The sequence below is a fragment of the Schistocerca gregaria genome, chromosome 2 (assembly GCF_023897955.1).
Source record: "Schistocerca gregaria isolate iqSchGreg1 chromosome 2, iqSchGreg1.2, whole genome shotgun sequence".
Classification (NCBI taxonomy): Eukaryota; Metazoa; Arthropoda; class Insecta; order Orthoptera; family Acrididae; genus Schistocerca; species Schistocerca gregaria.
This window is the reverse complement of record NC_064921.1, coordinates 474,715,641-474,734,536: the sequence shown is the minus strand read 5'-3', so window position 1 is coordinate 474,734,536 and position 18,896 is coordinate 474,715,641. Positions and strand designations below refer to the sequence as shown.

Here is an 18,896-nt window from a genome sequence, read left to right as displayed (position 1 = left end):
TACAGCTCAATCTGTAAATCAAAGAAGCAATGATGGAAGTGAAAGAAAGATTCAGGAGTGGAATCAAAATTCAAGGTGAAATTATATCAGTGATCAGATTTGCTGATGACATTGCAGTCCTCATTGAAAGCGAAGAAGAACTGCTTGATCTGCTGAGTGGAATGAACAGTCTAATTAGTACAGAATGTGGTTTGAGAGTAAATCAAAGAAAGGTGAAAGTAATGAGAAGTGGCAGTGATGATAAAAGTGAGAAACTTCACATCAGGATCGATGGTGATGAAGTAGAGTTAAGGACGTCTACCTAGACAGCAAAATAATTTACGACAGATGGAGCAAGGAGGAAATCAATAGTGGACTAGTATTGGCATAAAGGACATTCCTGGCCAAAAGAAGTCGACTAGTATCAGACATAGCCCTTAATTTGAGAAAGAAATTTCAGAGAATTTACATTTGGAGCATAGCATTGCATGGTAGTAAAACATGGGCTGTGGGAGAACCAGAACAGGAGAGAATACAAGCATTTTAGTTGTGTTACAAACTAATGTTGAAAATTAGTTGGACTGATAAGGTAAGGAATGAGTAGGTCCTGCACAGAATTGGAGAGGACAGGAATATGTGAAAATGCTGACCAGAAGAAGGGACAGGATGACAGGACATGTGTTAAGACATTAAGAAATAACTTCCGTGGTACAGAGGGAGCTGTAGAGGGTAAAACTGTAAAGGAAAACAGCCAGCAAAGAATTGAGGACGTAAGTTGCAAGTGCTACTATTAGATGATGAGGTTGTTACAGGAGAGGAATTTATGGTGGGCTGAATCAAGTCAGTCAGAAGACTGATGACTCAAAAACACAGAGCGGCACCTCCCTTGTATTTAAAGCTGGACACATGTTTAAGAGAGTACTTTTATTTGACTATTATAATTTGCCCGTGATAGTCTTTGTCTAATGTACTGTTGACAGCAAGTAGTGGTGGCAGCAACAGCAGAGATTCAGTGAATTAGCTACAAAAGATGGGGGTATGTTTGAAACAGATGGGAAAGTGTGAAGATTTAAGGGCTGAAATCTGCCTTTATCTTTACTAGGAACCTCATATAGAAACTACATCTCAGTATATACCTGTACATAATTATAACTGAATTGGATTCTTGAAGTTCACTTGCTCCACAAACTGCAGTTGCACATTTTATGAACAGGGTGTCAAGTTGGCATTTTGACATTGTTTTTGTTACTGATATCTCAAACACTGGTTTGATGCAGTTCTGTGTGCTAGTGTGTCATGTGAGACATTTCATCTACACATAACTACTGCTGCAATCCACATCCATTTCACTCTATCTACTGCAGTGTTACTCTCCCTCTACAATCTTCCACTCTCTCCATGTGCTGCCGCCACCACCACCACCACCACCACCACCACCACCACCACCCACTTCTCTCCAATACTATATTTACTGTTTCTGATGCATCAGGATGTCTTATCAGGTTGTCAGGTTGTGCTATGAACCTATTGTTCTCACCAGTTTGAGCAGTACTTTTGTCATTGCTTATCTGATCTGTCCATCTATTCTACAGTATTCTTCTGAAGCACAAAATTTCAAAAATTATATTATTTTCTATGTGTAATGTTTATTACTTATATTCAATGCTCCAGACAAATACTTACAGAAAATGCTTCCAGACACCTAAATTTATATTGGTTTTAACTTATTTATCTTTTTCAGAATATCATTTCTTGCTACTGCAAGTCTACATTTTGTATCCCATTTACTTCTACCATTGTTAGTTATTTTGCTGGCCAAATAGTGAAACCAAGTACTACTTGCAGAGTATAGTTTCCTAATCAGATTTTTCTATTGTCACTTGATGCATTTTGATTAAAATCCATTAACCTTGTTTCACTATTGTTGTTGTTCATTTGTTCATCTATCTATCTCTTTCCCCAAGACTATCCATTCCATTCAACTTATCTTTGAAGTCCTGTAGCATCTCTGACAGACTTACAATGTCAGTGACTATTGTTAATTTTTATTTCTTCTCCTTGAACTTTAATTTCTTTTCAAAATTTGTCCATGCTTTCCTTTACTGATTGTTATATGCATAGATCAAATATCTTGGAGGATGGGCTGCAACCAGTGTCACCTGTATTCCCAAGTGGTGTTTTTACAACCCTGTCTCAATCCTGTCTCAGCCACTGCCTTCCTTTCATGTCCTTTGGCTCTTATAACAGTAGTCTTGTTCCTGCTAAAGTTTTAGATGACATATCACTTCCAGTATTTCATCCTCGGGAATTTGAGAATGGTTGGGCATAGTCTGCACAAATGATGAGTAAAAAAGTTGCAGGAGAGTGTTAGGCAGATACTGGTATGAGTTTAAGGCTTCAGATGTGTGATACAGATATTTTTCGTGGAGAATATGGTATTCTGAATTTCCTGATTTATCCACAGACTCTCATCTGATGTACTGTTACTTCATCACTCTTGATGTGATGTACAATCCTCTCTGTTCAAATTTGCTGTTATTGTGACATTTGCATCACACCAACCTCCTGCAACATTTAGGTGACAGATGCAGTCTATTATTCTTTTCACCAGTCTGCTTACTCACATGTGAAAGCTATTATGGCTCAAACATTCCATGATTTATAAAATATATGTCATAACGAAGTGTGACAGTAATTGTGATGCCGTAATTTGCCACTGCAGATAGGTTTGAATGTGAGAGCGCTTTTTTGACAATCTCACTGCGCAACATATGGAATTGTGTCCCTTTTTACACCTTAATTTTACTGTTCCTTTTGCAGTGCGGTCTCATTTGTGCAAGCGTTTTTCTGCAAGACACACATCTATGAGGCGTAGTTTTTCAACACCAATTTGCATCTCTTCCCTCCGTCTTCCCCTAGACACTGAGATTTGCATGGTCATTAATCACATTTTTCTCAAGCTTGTGTCATTTTAGCAGGTTCCAATTTAAGATAACAGATAAACTGTTACCCACAGTTAAAACTGCATTATGAGTGCAGTATGATGTAGTGCTTAGTCTGTGCAGGACTTTAAAGCTTCAGAGCTTCGTAATTCAGGATTTCATATGAAACTTGAATGAAATCCACTTCATGGTAGTGAATAAGATATATGTAGTTGCTTCATTTTTTTATTTGTGTCTGTGCATGATCTAAATGTGCAAGTAATTTGAGTTGCATGCCTTTATAAGTGGATGTTGTCCTCCTTCATGCTTAGAACAATGCAATGTGTAGTGCACTGTGCTGTTATCTTTGATTGTTCATTAATGTACATGAATTTTATTGAAATTTCACAAACAATAAAAAATCTTCTCCCCACGTCTCCTTAGTCTTCCAGTTGTTGGCACCACAGAAAATCTTCAGATCATACATTTCACTCACTATTAACATTGTTGGGAAATATCTCATCTTTCTTATATATTTTAAACTTAGACCATTGTTGCTGATAAATTTTAATGTGCCTGATTTTCCTTGTTCTTTGCTAGTTTCTGTCAAATCATATTTCTAACTTTACTTTCACCACTCAGAAACTTAAATATTTACAATACAATATTTCATTAGCTTATTAGCCTTTTTTATTTTCCATTGTCAGGTAAACATTTAGGTGTATCCTTTTTAGTAGCTGTTCTGTGAAATAAGATCTCAAGAAAATTATGAGGATTTCACAAATGGGTTAAGTTTGCTTGTGGCAAACTCAGATTCAGAAAGATGCCAAAATTGTAATATAGTTTGCATTGTCTTTAATGGCAAGCTAATCCCCTATTTTTTTTTTTAAAAAAAAAAGTGAAATAATTCCTATGCTGCAGGCAGTTCAGTGGATATGTTAATTTTTAAGCAAACAGTGTCCAGTATATGTGCAGCCGTATATTTGCATATAGATTTGCAAGATGTTCATGTGCAGAATAGTGGTACACAGAAAGGGTTGTTTAAATTGATAAATAAAATAATGGCATTCTGATTAAATTAAACACAACACAGTTTCATTTGACATAAAAACAGGACTGCTACATTTTAAAGCATCTTTGTTGTTAATAACACGTCAGGATATAGTGCTGTTAACAAATGAAAATTGGGTTCCTGTTATGAGTGCCCAACACAAATGTAAAATTAATGGAGTGTGGAAAATGTGTGACAGCTAAACTAAGTACACACACATTATCTCAGTGAAAATGTTATAAGTTGATTTGTGTATGTATGTGTGTAAAGTTTTCTAGATCAACAACTAACTTGTTTAACAAATAAGTTTCTTCCCTTCATATGGATTTTCTATTCCAAATTTGCACCTTAGACACACATTTAATTATATTTTAGATAATGGACAAACATGTAGAACTGTTGGTTTCTTTTGGATGTTTGAATATCTTGCAAAAACAGGAAGGGAAAGAGAGACCAGAACAGTGACATATGAGGAAATTTGCTGGATGCTGCAATAGAGAAGACTACACCAAACTTTTATAATTTGCAATGCCATTAGTAGTTGGCCATCACTAAAAGTATAGCTTTTAAATATTAATATCTTTTCACTATGCTCTGGCTCCTCAGTCTACCCACGGAATAGCCAAGGGGTAGCACACAAGCGTAGCTTCCCGCAGTCAATTTCTGCAATCCCTGATCTGCGCAGTAACCTTGGAGCTCATTCAAGCAGTTTTACAGGTAGGACATTCCTGAACAATAGTTTGTCCGTAGATCCGTGCCCCATACCTAAAGTGCATGTTTCATGTTTTTTGCTCCATAGTAATTGTTTTAAGTTCGTTTATTTGAGGGAGAAGGAAGTTATGTTATGCTTTTATATTGTGAACACACAGTATTATTAAAATAGCACACAAATATTATGGTGTGTTATTAACATTAACATGGGAAATATCTTCTTCTCTTGAAAATATTCATAAGAACTCATAATTTAAGCTGTGAGGAGATGGTTTTGGTACAAAGTGTATGCTTTTTTGGATTTTTGTGCCTGACTCTGCTTTGTCTGTGATTGTCGTGTATAAACTAACATGTGCTTATAATAATCTGAACATAGTTCCACATAGATATTTAGTAATATTATTGCTTAACTGGATAGCTTTGAGAATGGTGGCCATCTTGACAAATTTTTCCTGAAATTCTTGGATGTTACCAGCTGATTAACATCATTATTTTGAAGCAGTGATTCAAGAAGTTTCTTACCCATCTTTCTTCGATTGAAAGTCAGAAGTAGGCAGTTTGTAGAAACATTGCTTCAAATCAGCACTGTTAGTCATCTGATAACCTGAAAAAATGTCTTCAGTGGATGGCTTTTCGTGCAAAAATTGCTTCTTGTATTTGTTCTATGTTTATTGTTTATAATATTTAAGGCTAAATGTGTAACTTTTTGTAATTAGATAACTGCCGAGACATTTGGAAGTGCCTTGGCTTCTTTCCAGTCTCAGTTTTTATTTCATTGACATTTCTGATAAATATTCGATGAATATGCTTTGAAAGTAGATGATTAATATTGGGATTTAATTGTTGTTTTACATATGGTCTACAGTAATTCAGAGTACACTGAGGAAAGTAATTCCACTTAAACATGTCATACAATCAATATAAATTACATGTATGCTTATGTTAAAACATTCTAAGTTCCATAAAGCAAGTAAAAATCATGAGAAATGAAGCAACTGAAAGTTATGGAATATGATAAAACCAGACCAAAGTGTGGAACATGTGCACAACAATAATTAATAATTAAAATATTGTTGTAAACAAAGAACTTTAGGGTGGATATGTCAGTACAATGTAGTTAAAGTGTCAATAATTTAGATTATGAATACTCCAAGCTGTAAAAAACCATATGCAGTGATATGTGATGCTGTTGATCTAAGTAGATATTAGATTCAGAGAGTTGCAGTCAATGTAGCAAGTGTCTGCAGAAACGAGGCTCTGTGTAGGAAGATACCCCCTAACAGTTTCCCTGATATGATATGGGATGTGCGGGATTCTGGTTGGTAGAAAAAGCTAAGACTGAATGTGCTGAATCATAATTCAAAGTATTTGTCTGTAAGATAAGACTTGTGCATTCAAACACTGGCATGTTAAAAGATGACATCAGCATTTTTTGCACCAGCCATAGAAGATGGCATCTCTCTAAATGTTTACAGTGTTAGCTCCCCCCGAGAAGGTGTGTGCGTGTGTGCGTGTGTGCGTGTGTGCGTGTGTGCGTGTGTGCGTGTGTGCGTGTGTGCGTGTGTGCGTGTGTGCGTGTGTGCGTGTGTGCGTGTGTGCGTGTGTGCGTGTGTGCGTGTGTGCGTGTGTGCGTGTGTGCGTGTGTGCGTGTGTGCGTGTGGGCGTGCGCGTGCGTGCGTGCGTGCGTGCGCGTGCGTGCGCGTGTGTGCGCGTGTGTGCGCGTGCGCGCGGGTGTGCGCGTGCGTGCGCGCGTGCGTGCGCGTGCGTGCGCGTGCGTGTGTGTGTGTGTGTGCGTGGTGCATGCGTGAGAGAGAGAAGTGCTTTGTCCATATGCCTTGTTCATATTAATAGAAAATTATAGAGGAGCATACCCACGCATAAATGGCAATGTGCAATAATTGTGGTCATAAGTGCTATATTTGATTTCCTTGTGGAAAAATAGTTTCTCTCTATCGATATGAAGTTAAGATATTCTGCACTAGAACTGCAAATAATTTTAATGCTTTAACATTTGCTTTGGTAAATAGTAGTTCTTGAAAGCTGAATTGGACGATTACTTGACCTGTGTACGACCAGTGTGAGCTATTTTGTGCAGCCAACTGTCTTGGATGCCACAAGTTTAACAAACCTGAACCTATTAAGTACTATTGAAGTTTGAAATCGTGGAGTGTACCTTTGTTCCGTAGACTAGCATAAGACAGTTCTTTCTCTAGAAGAGTTTATCTTGGACCAATAATTCACTATAGGGTCAATAATAAGTGTGTTCACAGATCAACTGAAGATCTGTTTTAGTAAATAAATAATATAAACACCTGATTAGGTATTGTTCCTATCTCATAGGCTGTGAAACATGAACAAGCAAATACAGGTACTCAGTGCCATCACAGTTTCCAGCCGACCAGCGTGATATTCCAAACAGTTTGTTGACATGTTTTGCTTCCTGTGTCATTCCAACATACCAGGGGGTTATCTCTCTCTCCCCCCCCCCCCCCCCCCCAAACACACACACACACACACACACACACACACACACACACACACACACACACACACCAAGGGTAAAATGTAATTTTTTGAGAGGGTGAAAACAAAAATGTTTAGTTGTGTTTTTGGCCATGAAACTAAATTATTTTTAAAAGATAACAATTGTTATTACTAATTCATACAACCATAAATACACACATGTTATAAATACTGGCATCAGTGTGTGGCACAATTTGATGAAGGTTACAGCTTGTGAAACGAATGTGTGATCATCATCATCATCATCCACTCACTCCATGCATACTTTATATCATGCATCTACAACAGTGAAATTGAGACATATGCATCTCATATACTTAACTATTTCATGAAAATGACTTCTCAGAGTTTTAGGTAGTTCTCACAATAGGTCAGAAATTACTTGATGATTCACTTAACGACAATGAATAAACTACAGTTGAACCTGATTTATTTAACTTTGTTCATATAAAGTTTTGTTGATCCCGGCAAAATATAGTTTAAAATAATGATAAATAACCTTCTATATACACAGGGCAAGTTTTACATAATTCGCTGTTATACATAACAAATTCTGATGAAATAAATTGAGTTTAGCATAACTGTAATGAACATTATTGTTTGTAAAGAAGCAATGTGATATTTTCCTTACCTTTGTCGACATATGCAAGTACAGTGAACCAGTAGCACTGTGGAGACAAGGGAGCCACGGTTTACCAGAGCAGGAGGCATGGAAATACACACTCCTGGCATTCTTATTTTCTATACAAGAATTTCTTTTGTGGTTACACTTGAGAAGTTAAGGGTTGCTGGCTGACGTTTATTGTTGGACAGTGGTAGTATTATTCAGTCGCTTTCGATCAGCCAGGATAACAGAAAAAGGAAAAGTTACACACTAGATTAGAAAGTAAAATTCATACAAGAGATGAGTGCTGTTCCGCTCAAAACAAAATCTGAAATTGCATCAGACTTTGAGTGTATTTTTAAAATTGAGTGCAAATCAACAAAACTCAGCTGTCAGCAAGAAGGGAGATACATAGATGTGGAAGAGGCAGCAGGCAGTTTTTACATGGTTCCACTAAAACGGGCAGCAGCTCTACCAATCAGTGGTAACATGTTGAAATCAAGGCAGTAGATTCAGCTAGGAGTATGAATATCACTGCTGATTTCAACATTTCATCAGGATGTTTACAAGGATTTAAAGATCATTGTGAAGTTGCAGTGTGAGAAATTTCTGTCGAATCAAAAGCAGTGGATAATGTCATAGTACGACACTGGATTGATGAGGTTCTGTCGGGAATCGTAAGGGATTATTAGCCTCAAAACATCTACAACTGAGGCAAGATGAATCTATTCTACAGTTTGATTCCTAATAAAATGTTAACAGAAAAGAACAATTTGTGCCATAGAGGGAAGAAAAGTAAGATTCGCATGACTGTCACCACAAGTGCAGATAGATTTGACAAACTTCCCCCATATGTAATAGGAAAATCTAAGAATCTTACGTGTTTCAAAGGTGTGAAGACAAAACCTTTGGAATTCAAATCCCATAAAAATTCTTGGATGACTATGATTTTAATTTAACAGTGGTTAAAAAACTGGACATAAGAATGGAAAAAAACGAGGATCCTTCTTCTTATGGATCAGCGTGCAGCACATCCGCCACAAGTAGTCCTGGAAAATGTTGGAGTGGAATTTTTTCCTCCAAACTACACCAGTATTTTACAACAACTTGATGTGGGCATTATTGTAAATTTCAGAGTGCTTTACAGAAAAAAAAACTGGTTCAACATTTGATAGCACTAACTGTTGCAGGAAATAAAGATCTGTCCATTAACTTACTGCGGGCCATGGAATTTGTTTTGTGGGCCCAACAGCTCGTGTCGTCCTCCACAATCAACAACTGTTTTTTTATAGCTGGTGCCTGCTGGAAGAGAATGCCACTGACGATGATGACGACGGTGGTAATGGTGAAGTTTTGTCTGGTAATGAGGTAGCTCTGCTGGAGGATGCAGATTGTGACAGTTCTGTACATTTTGATGATAATCTTGCTATATGGAACAACAGGATGAGAAGATTATTGCTGATTTGTGCCACAGTGCTTGATGATCAGGAAGGTGCATTAGCTTCATGTGACAGTGATGGTGATGGAGATGACAATTTGAATCTTGAAACAACTTAACTGAGTGAAGTGTTAAGTGCAGGCGATGTGTGCAGGTGTTACAGTGCTAAAAGTTGTAGCGAGAAAGCTTGGAATTGAATTAGTAAGTTTGCAAAATGAGGTGTATACATTTAATGCACAAGAAATGAAACGAGCCAAATTTCTGACTTCTTTAAAGCAGCATAAAATGGAAAAATTATGTACTTTTTCTCTGTTATACTGTATCTTTGTTGTTTGTTCAGTGCAAAGTGCCAAATTGCAATACAGTATCTAATTTCTCCATAGCAGGACCGAATAATATTTTTTGTTTTAATACTGTACTCTTTTTGTAGTTTGTAAAGTCTGCACATGTAGGTCCATTGTATGTTGTTGTTGTTGTTGTTGTTGTTGTTGTTGTCATTGTAGTTAGTTGTTTTCTTTCCCCAGTGAAAAATATTGTGTGTATTACTGCATCTGACTCTTAGGTAATTCTGAGTTACAGGTGATCCTTTCTCTTTCTCTTGACAAGCATATAAATCAGGTTCAACTATAATTGGCAAGACAACACAACAGTAACTATTTAATTGCTACAATATTGTTTTAGGACCTATACTGCTTTGTTGTTGTTTGTAAATAAGCCCATTAGGACTATGAAGAGTATTATTTATCATCAGTAATTTTCAGTATTCCCTTTTAAGAGAGTATTTAAACTTGAGTAGGCATGCATTTTTCTTGTTCCTACATTTTCACCAAATTCTCTTCATACTCTTGCTGTGTTCTCTCGTCCAATCTTCTGACCATTTATTTCCTGTTCTCTTTAGCTTGTGGTTTTGTTGGAGTGTTTGTTTTTATAATGTTTCTGGACTGTTATTGATTGCTTATGTTATCTTGTCATTCCCACTTCTTTAATTTCTTCTTCTGGTTCAGTGATACATTTTGTAGGAAAAGATAGATTGCTGCTTACCATGCAGAAGACATGTTAAGTTGCAGTCAGGAACAATTAAGACACTTACTTGAGGCTTTTGGTCACAGCCTTCATCAGCAAAACAGAAATACACACAGTTCATACACACAAGTGAGCACACATCCTGCACACGACTGCCAACTACGGCAGGTCAGGCCGGAATGCCGCTATCATGGGGTATGTATGCAGCAATCTCGAAGGGGTGGGGAAGGGAAGGGACAGTAGTGTATGGGTGGGGGGAGAGAACAACACTGCCTGGCAGTGTGTGCAGGCGCAGTGTCAGGAGGTTGTGCAACAGGGAGGTGGGGAAAAAAAGGAGCGAAAAAGGGGAGGAGTGAGAAAAGATGGGAGGCCACATCAGCATAGGGTGGGAGATGAGAATGGGGAGGAGATGACAGGACGGGGTGTGGAATCTGTTGGGTGAGGATGTGGGGACAGTATGTTACTGTGGGTTGTGGCCAGGAAAATTATAGGAGCTGAGAATGTATTGTAAGGATAACTCCCATCTGCACAGTACAGAGAAGCTGGTGGTGGAGGGGAGGATCCAGATGGCTGTTATGCTGCAGGGTGGTCTACTTTGGTCTAGGACACTGTTCGGCAGTGGCCATTCATCCTGGTGAATACTGATTGGTAGCCACAGCAGTATAAAAGGCTAAGCAATGATAGCACCATAGATAGCAAATGACTTGGCTGATTTTGTAGTGACCCGGTTCCTAATGGGACAGGACAAACCTGTTACAGGACTGGAATGGAAAGTGCTTGGTGGGTGTATTAGGCTGGTCCCGCACCTAGATCTTCTACAGGGATTTCATCTGGTGGCAAGAGTTTGGGATTGGAAGTTGTATAGGTATGAATTAGGATGTTGTGGAGGCACAGTTGGGTGAAAGAACACAACTTTAGGAAGGGTGGGAAGGATCTCAGATAGGACTGTTTCAGGGCATAGTGGTAGGTAATCAAAGCCCTGGTGAAGGATGTGGTTCAATATTTCCAGTCCGGTGTGGTACTGTGTGATGAAGGGGGAACTTCTTTGTGGCTCGTTCTTGGTGATGGAGGAAGGATTGGGGGTACTAGGAGAAGTGGCATGGGAGGTCTCTTTGCAGACTGTCTGGGGGATAGTGCCTGTCTCTGAAGGCCTCAGTGAGACGTCAGCTTTCTGAATATAAACCCTGCCCCCATATCTTCTATCTCAAATGCTGCCTGACCCATGGAATCTTTCCAAATGGCGTAACCCATGGAATCTTTCCAAATGGCCTATGCCATGGAATCTTTCCAAATGGCCTATGCCATGGAATCTTTCCAAATGGCCTAACCATAAAGATTCCTTTCTCTGGATCCCACCTCCTCCTTTCACAGTGACTTTCACCTTTTCAGATTCCACCAATTCCTTGCCCTCACAAACTTTTTACTGCAAAAACACGTCTCAGTGTTACTATACAATCCCTCCTACATACATCAAATCACTGAAATTGAATCCCTTGCTCTCCAGCACCTGGAGGAGCATTCTAGACACCATCTCCATATGTTACCCAGCCTGCTGACATCCTACTGCCACCTCAGGGCACCAAAGTCAAACGCCTACCCTGCCCACAATGTTCCTCCTTGTCCAACTCTTACAACACCAAAACCCTGCCTAGCTGACATTTTCTAAGTGCCACATCCCCCTAATCTCCTTAACAACTCCCCACCAAATCCAGAGCCAAAACATTCCCGTAAAACAGTTGTTAACCTTTCCACCCAAACCCCTCAGCTCCACAGATGTTTCTGTCCTATCCAAAGACCTCAGCTTTAGCCCTACACCCAAATTTAATGATGCTGGACTTGTCTAAGACCTACTCTCCTTCTCCTGATCCCCGCAGTTGAAACACTTTTTTGGCAGCAGTCCTTCCAACCAAAACCATCCTATTTCCAACACTGAACTCTGCCTCTTCCAGTTCATACCACCGTCCAACCGTTATCCTCTCCCCTCCCGACTAATCACCCGTTGGTCACCTTCCAGCAGTTCCTTACCTCCAACTTAGCCTCACCATCTTTCCTCAGGCCCCTTCCGAAGAATACCACCCTTTTAGTAGAAGAAAGAACAACCATAAACAACCTCAAAACAAGTCCTGGTCTAATCATCCCACCAGCAGACAAAACTTCCACCACTAATGTTATGAATCACAGTGATTACAAGGCAGAAGGCCTCTGCCAATTATCTGACCCTGCCACCTACAAACTCTACCAGAGTGACTGTATCCCACAAGTCCAACATGTCTCCATTCCTGCGTAAAGCCTTAGGCCCTTCCCAGAACCTCTGCCCTGAATCCATTCCATCCTCACCCCTATGACAGCCTGCACACCCACCTTCTACATGCTTACGAAAATCCACAAACCCAACAATCATTGACACCCCATTGTGGCTGGTTATTGTGCCCCCGCAGAAAGAATTTTGACACTCATTGAACCAACACTTCCAACCATTTGCTTATAATCTAGCCTCCCCCAACCACTTCCTTCACTGACTCTCCACCATCCCTACCTCTTTACTCTTTACCTCCTGGATCCCTACCCATTGTTGATGCTACCTCCCTGTAGACCAATATCCCTCATGCCCTTTGTCTTACTGCTTTTCGAGTGTTCTTCAGACTCCAAACCTACTGCCTCATTCCTCTTACACATTACTAACTTTACCCTAACATACAACTTCTTATCCTGTGAAGAGAAGGTATACAAACAAATCAGCAGTATGGCCATGGGCACCCACATGGCATCTCCTAGGCCAACTTGTTTGTGGGCCATCTATAGGGGACCTTACAAGCCTGACAAAATACCAAACCCTAGTCTGGTTCAGGTTCATTGACAATATCTTTATGATCTGGACTCAGGACCAAGACACCCAATCTTCTTTCCTTCACAACAGCAACATGTTCTCTCCCATCCACTTCACCTGGTACTCCTCAACCCAACATTGAGAGATTTTCTCCTTCTCCCTGATGGCCCTACCTGCACCTCTGTCCACATTAAACCTACCAACCACCAACAGTGCCTGTATTTTGACAGCTATTATCCCTTTCACACCAAATATCCCTCCCATGCGGCGTGGCCATCCTGGGACAGCATATCTGCAGTGACGAGAACTTCCTTGCTCAGTATGCTGAGGGTCTGGCCAAGGCCTTCACAGACAGGCACTATTCCCAGATCTAGTCCGCAAACAAACCTCCTATGCAATTTCCCCTCACACCCCGAATTCTCCTCCTACCCTGAAGTACCAGTCACAAAGGAGTGTCCCCTTCGTCACCCAATTGCACCCCAGACTGGAACAACTGAACTACATACTTGGCCAGGGCTTTGATTACCTACCACCATGCCCTGATATAAGGGACATCCTACCAGAGATCCTTCCCACCCCTCCTAAGGTGGTGTCCTGTTGCCCATCCAACCTTCACAACATTCTAGTGCGTCCCCATGCCACTCCCAGTCCCAAACCCTTGCCACGAGGATTATATCCCTGTGGAAGACGTAGGTGCAAGATCTGCCCAATCCACCCACCCAGCAAATCCCGTTCCAGTCCTGTAACAGGTTTATCCTACCCCATCAGGGGCTGGGCCACGTGTGAAAGCAGCCATGTCATTTACCAGCTCTGATTGAATCATTACACAGCTTTTTATGTTGGTGTGACTACCAACCAACTGTCCACCAGGTTGAACAGCCACCGTCAAACTTCGGCCAAAAGCAAAGTAGACCACCCTGTGGCATAACATGGAGCTGAACATGATATGCTTGATTTCAATGGCTACTTCACTACCCAAGCCATCGGGATCCTTCCCTTCACCACCATCTTTTCTGAACTGTGCCTCTGCTCCCATAATTTTCGTGACCTTAGCCTATGGTGACATACTGGCCTCACACCTTCCACGCAACAGCTTCCATTTCCTCTGTCCTATTGTCTCCTCCCCATTCACATCTGCACCCTCCTTGTTTGCCACTCTTTGCCATTGCACCTACCTGTCTTTCCCCACTCATCTCCTTTTATGCTCTCTTTTTCCCCACCTCCCTACCCCACAATCTGCTGACATTGCACCTGTTTCCATTCTAGCCTGTGATACTCAGCCAAACGGTGTTCGTCTCTCCCCCACCCACACACTACAGTCCCTTCCCCGCCCCCTCCAGATAGTTGCTTTCATCCCAAGTGATAGCTACATACCGGCCACATTGAGAGTTGGCAGTCATGTGTGCATGAGGAATGCTGGCTTATGTGTATGGACTGTGTGTGCTTCTCTTTTGCTGATGAAGGCTGTGGCAGGACACATTATGTAATTGTCTATTAATTGTTCCTGTCTGCAATGGAATGTGTTGCCAGCACGGTAAGCACCAGTCTATGTTTTTGTACATTGTTGATATTCCTACCTGGAGTTTCCATTGTTTAATGATGCATTTTGTCTTATTTTTGCTAGTGTTTGCTGTTTCAAAGATTTGCCTGGTGACCCTTTATTGTTCATCCTGTGGAGATAACCGTAAAATTTCATTTTGCTTTTTCTAAAGTGGTCCATAATTTTTTTTCTGTTAATAGATTTCTCTCAATGGCCTCTTTATCCAAATTACTTAATGAAAAACTGGTCCAAATATTCTCTCAGCCTGTGAGTTTTGCTTACATTTTATTGAGTCCTGCTTGTATTTTCCTGTGACTGTGAATCTCTGTAGTTTCTGCAGTGTAAAGTGCTTCCATTAGAACTACTGTGTTGTTATGCTTTAGTTTTGTATTTACAGAGATATTTTTTTAAGGAAGTGACACATGTGGGCTTACATGCATTTGTAATTTTGAGATTCTTTCATGATTGGCCATTGCATTCCATCCTGAGTGTAGAATGAGCTCCCCGAGCTCTTTAAAGTTCTTAACACTTTCTTACAGCTAGTTATAATGGGGAGATCATCTGTATGCTTCCTTTCCATGTATTTAATTTTCTTGTATGAAATTTGTAGGCCAGTTTTCTGCGAGATTTTGTGAAGCTTCTGAGAGAAGTTTGGTGCCTTTTCTATTGGTTGTTAGAATAGCAAGATCGTCTACAAAAACCAGACTCCTCACATTGATTATGTGTTCTCTTTTAGGCCTGAATTGAATTCCCTTTGTGTCCATTTCCTACAGCTTTCCAATTTTTTGCAGAATTATGCTGAAAGGGGGAGAAGAGAGAGTCCATCTCCTTGGTGAACACCTGTGTGGATTTGAAATGGTTCTGAAGGTTCTCCCACAAATTTAACTTTGGAGGTTGTACCTTTTAACGTCTGTTGGATAATTGCCCTTTCAGTTTTGAAGTTCTTTAAAGTATGGAATAATGTTTAATCGCAAGCCTTTCTGAAGTTGACAATAGTTGCCACAATATTCTTACATCTTTTTATTTGCAATATTATCTTTAGGTTCCATATCTGTTCTATACGAGGCCGTCATTTGCAAAATACTGCCTGAACTCTCCTATTAATTGGTCTGCCTTTTCTTTCAGTCGACTTAACAAGGCTTTGAAAGAATTTTGTACACAGTAGGAAGAAGTGAAATTCCCCTGTAATTATTCAGATTGATTTTATATCCCCCCCCCCCCTTTTTATGAGGCTGAATTGTTGCACATTTCCACTGTGCAGGTATTTGTTCAGTTTCCCAGATGTTTGATATAACCCCGTGATATGTAAAATAAGGGGAGCCAACCACTCACCTATAGTGAACCAATATGTAGATCTCAGAAACATGTTACAGTAAGCAGCATTCACACTGGCTTTCGAGCACTAGCTCTTTATCTAGAATAAGTAACACACATTCGCATAAATGACCACACAGACAGTCAACTGTACAATCCCGTGGCATTGGCAAGACTTGTTGTGGCCATGGGAGTGTACTATTTGGTGTCCATGTGGTTGTGTTTGTGATTGTACATACTGATGCTAGAAAAAGAGCTAGTGCTAAAAAACTAGTGTAAATGCTATTTGCTATTTTCTATTTTCTATTACACATTTCTGTGCTCCACACGTTGAATTGTTATTTATGAGAGGTTGCCTTTCTCTTATTTTACATAGTCTCCATCCAGGAATTTCCACCATTGTTACATAATTTTGTGAGTTACTTGTAGGAGGTATTATTATTATTGGCAGTGGTGAGACAAAGCACCAACAGCCTAAAGTCTTCAAATTCTTGTCAGAACAGAAGTATGGAGCCCAGTGGTCAAGTGATTTACAAACAGTAGCCCTAAGTGCAGTGCACACATTATAATTTGGTTGATTTTAAACAGGGGGTGCATAACAAGTTACTACTGTCACTGTGGATGTTAGCTTTCATTTCTGAGAAAGTCTTGTAGGTAGCACTTGCAACACACTGAGAATTGCTTCACAAAAAAGGCTAACAGTGAAAAATCCAGGATGGAATGCAGCAATATTATGAAAAGGATAGCTGCTACTCACCATGTAGCAGAGATGCTGAGTCACAGATAGGCACAACAAAAAGATTGTTACAAAGTGAGCTTTTGGCCCACAAGGCCTAGATTGAAAGTACACACACACACACAAACACACACACACACACACACACACACACACACACACACACACACACTCACAACTTGCGCATGAGTTTAGTGTGCGTGCGTGCATGTACTTTCAATAAAGGCCTTGTTGGCCAAAAGCTCATTTTGTGACAGTGCTTTTGGTGTGCCTATCTGAGACTCAGCATCTCCGCTATATGGTGAGTAGCAACTATCCTTTTTATAATATTGTTGTGTGTAAAAAGACTTTAGAAATAAGCAGTACCAATTGCCTCACTGACTGATTAGTTCATGCTTTACTAAAACACAATAACTAAACATCATTTATTTCCTTCTGTTTCATTTTAATGTTTAGTTAGGTGCTAATGTTGTTGATTTTTTTTTTAGGGGGGGGGGGGAGGGGGAGGTCTCCAGCTAACATCTGATTGAACTCTGTTTATGTGTCATTTTCACTGCTGTCAAGTGTGTGTGCTACATATGTGAATATGTGAGGTGTAGCTAATTTTTTTTTTTTAATGTGAAGGGGATATACTCCTCTGCATAATGGACTCCGTAGAGTTGTGAAAGGGGGCTCTGCATTACCTGTAATAATTCTCAGCGTTTGCACTAACACTCAAGAAGCGGTATACTTGGTTACTAGAATAGAGAAAAAAGGAAAAGTTTTTTTTTAAAAAAAAAGAGAGAGAGAGGGGAAACACCCACAAGTTATATCTAATGACCTATATCCATTCATTTCTCAAAATTTCTGTTTATGCTTCATTGAACCATCAGAGGCATAGTATGACCTTATTACAGGTAACTGTACAAGACAATAAAGGTACTGGTACACAGAAAACAAAATCAGATTAAGACCTCCCTTAGTCAGATGCAGGTACCATTTAGGTCTCACCACTGGAATGGTCCACAGAATCTACTGTGTCACTGCCGCTGTCATTGTTATGTCATTTCTTCCCATAGTAGATTGTCTTCACTCTCATTTAATGCATTTGTTATGCAGCACTCCTGAAATAAATTCACAATTGACACACTGGATATGCATGTCCTAGCTGTCTGGATCCACTCTACAATTAGAGATACTGAAGGCTTCATCAACTTACGGTAGTGGGCAGGACTTAACCACCTTGAAGTAATCAGTTGCTGTACAGTTGCTTCAGGAGGTCTTTAAATGTCTTATTCACCACGACATCTAACACTCATAGTTGCGAAGTCGTGCCTCCTGGTTTGATGACTGGATCTTTGTTTAATTTGAAGATTTCTGTCTTCACTGCTGGTGTCAGATGCCAGTTGTAAGCATCAAGGACCAACATCCCATGATTGTTCAGAAGCACACCTAGCCTTCTGCTCCAGACTGTAAAGAGTAAGTCTCTAACCACATCATTAGTAATCCATCCTTTGCTGTTGCAACAAAAAATGGCAGCTTTTCCTTTGGCATAGTTTTAAGAATGAGTTTGTTGTAGGGGTTCATCTTTGTTCCATTGACAAGCACACACACATCATTACGGTAATTTATGATTTCTCATTATCAGTAGTACAAACCAGTACACTTCTGGCACCTTTCACTTCAACCGTTGTACTGGCTGGCATGCTGACGTAACCAGAAGTCTTTTCAGTGTTTCCAATTTATGCTAAGAGATAAGCATGTTCCTTTCTCAGTCTTGTAATGTGTCGCTGATGCTATGCTCGACAAACTTCTCCACATACTATACTGGAAGATGCTGAGCAAGAGATGTCGGACAGAACAGCACAATTGAATTGCATTGCAACATCCTTGTACATCACCCAGAGCTGGCTTTAAATTGGGACGCCTTGTTTCTAAGCCAATTAACATATTTTACTTCCTATGATATTGTGAAAAACTATGTACGTTCAAGGTTAAAGTGGTAGATGTGGCACAGTGTAAAATTACAGCTTAATGGAAACTCGAGGTTCTTTTCAGTAAAGAAAAGAGAAACTTCACATCATATGCTGCAAATTCGAGACTAGTTTCTTTTAGGAAAGAACCTCATCTTGGATTCGGAGATATATGATAACAATAATATAATAATCATTCAACTTGTGCATCCAGCATGAAATATCATTCAGTTCCTGAAATTCACAATTTTTACTTTTTGTGCTTCAGTACAGGGAA

At 39.9% G+C, this 18,896-nt stretch overlaps 1 protein-coding gene across 19 annotated transcripts in view; it reads left to right on the top strand.

The window, feature by feature from the left end:
• Window positions 1-18,896, top strand: part of LOC126326569 (patronin) — a 377,528-nt gene that overhangs the window by 223,292 nt on the left and 135,340 nt on the right. For 14 of the 19 annotated variants that reach the window (XM_049995777.1, XM_049995773.1, XM_049995730.1 and 11 more), the window contains one exon: window positions 4,558-4,668. The exons of the other annotated variants lie outside the window; for them this stretch is intronic. In XM_049995777.1, the coding sequence (XP_049851734.1) occupies window positions 4,558-4,668 (111 nt within the window). The remainder of the gene's footprint in view (window positions 1-4,557; window positions 4,669-18,896) is intronic. 19 annotated transcript variants of the gene reach the window in all.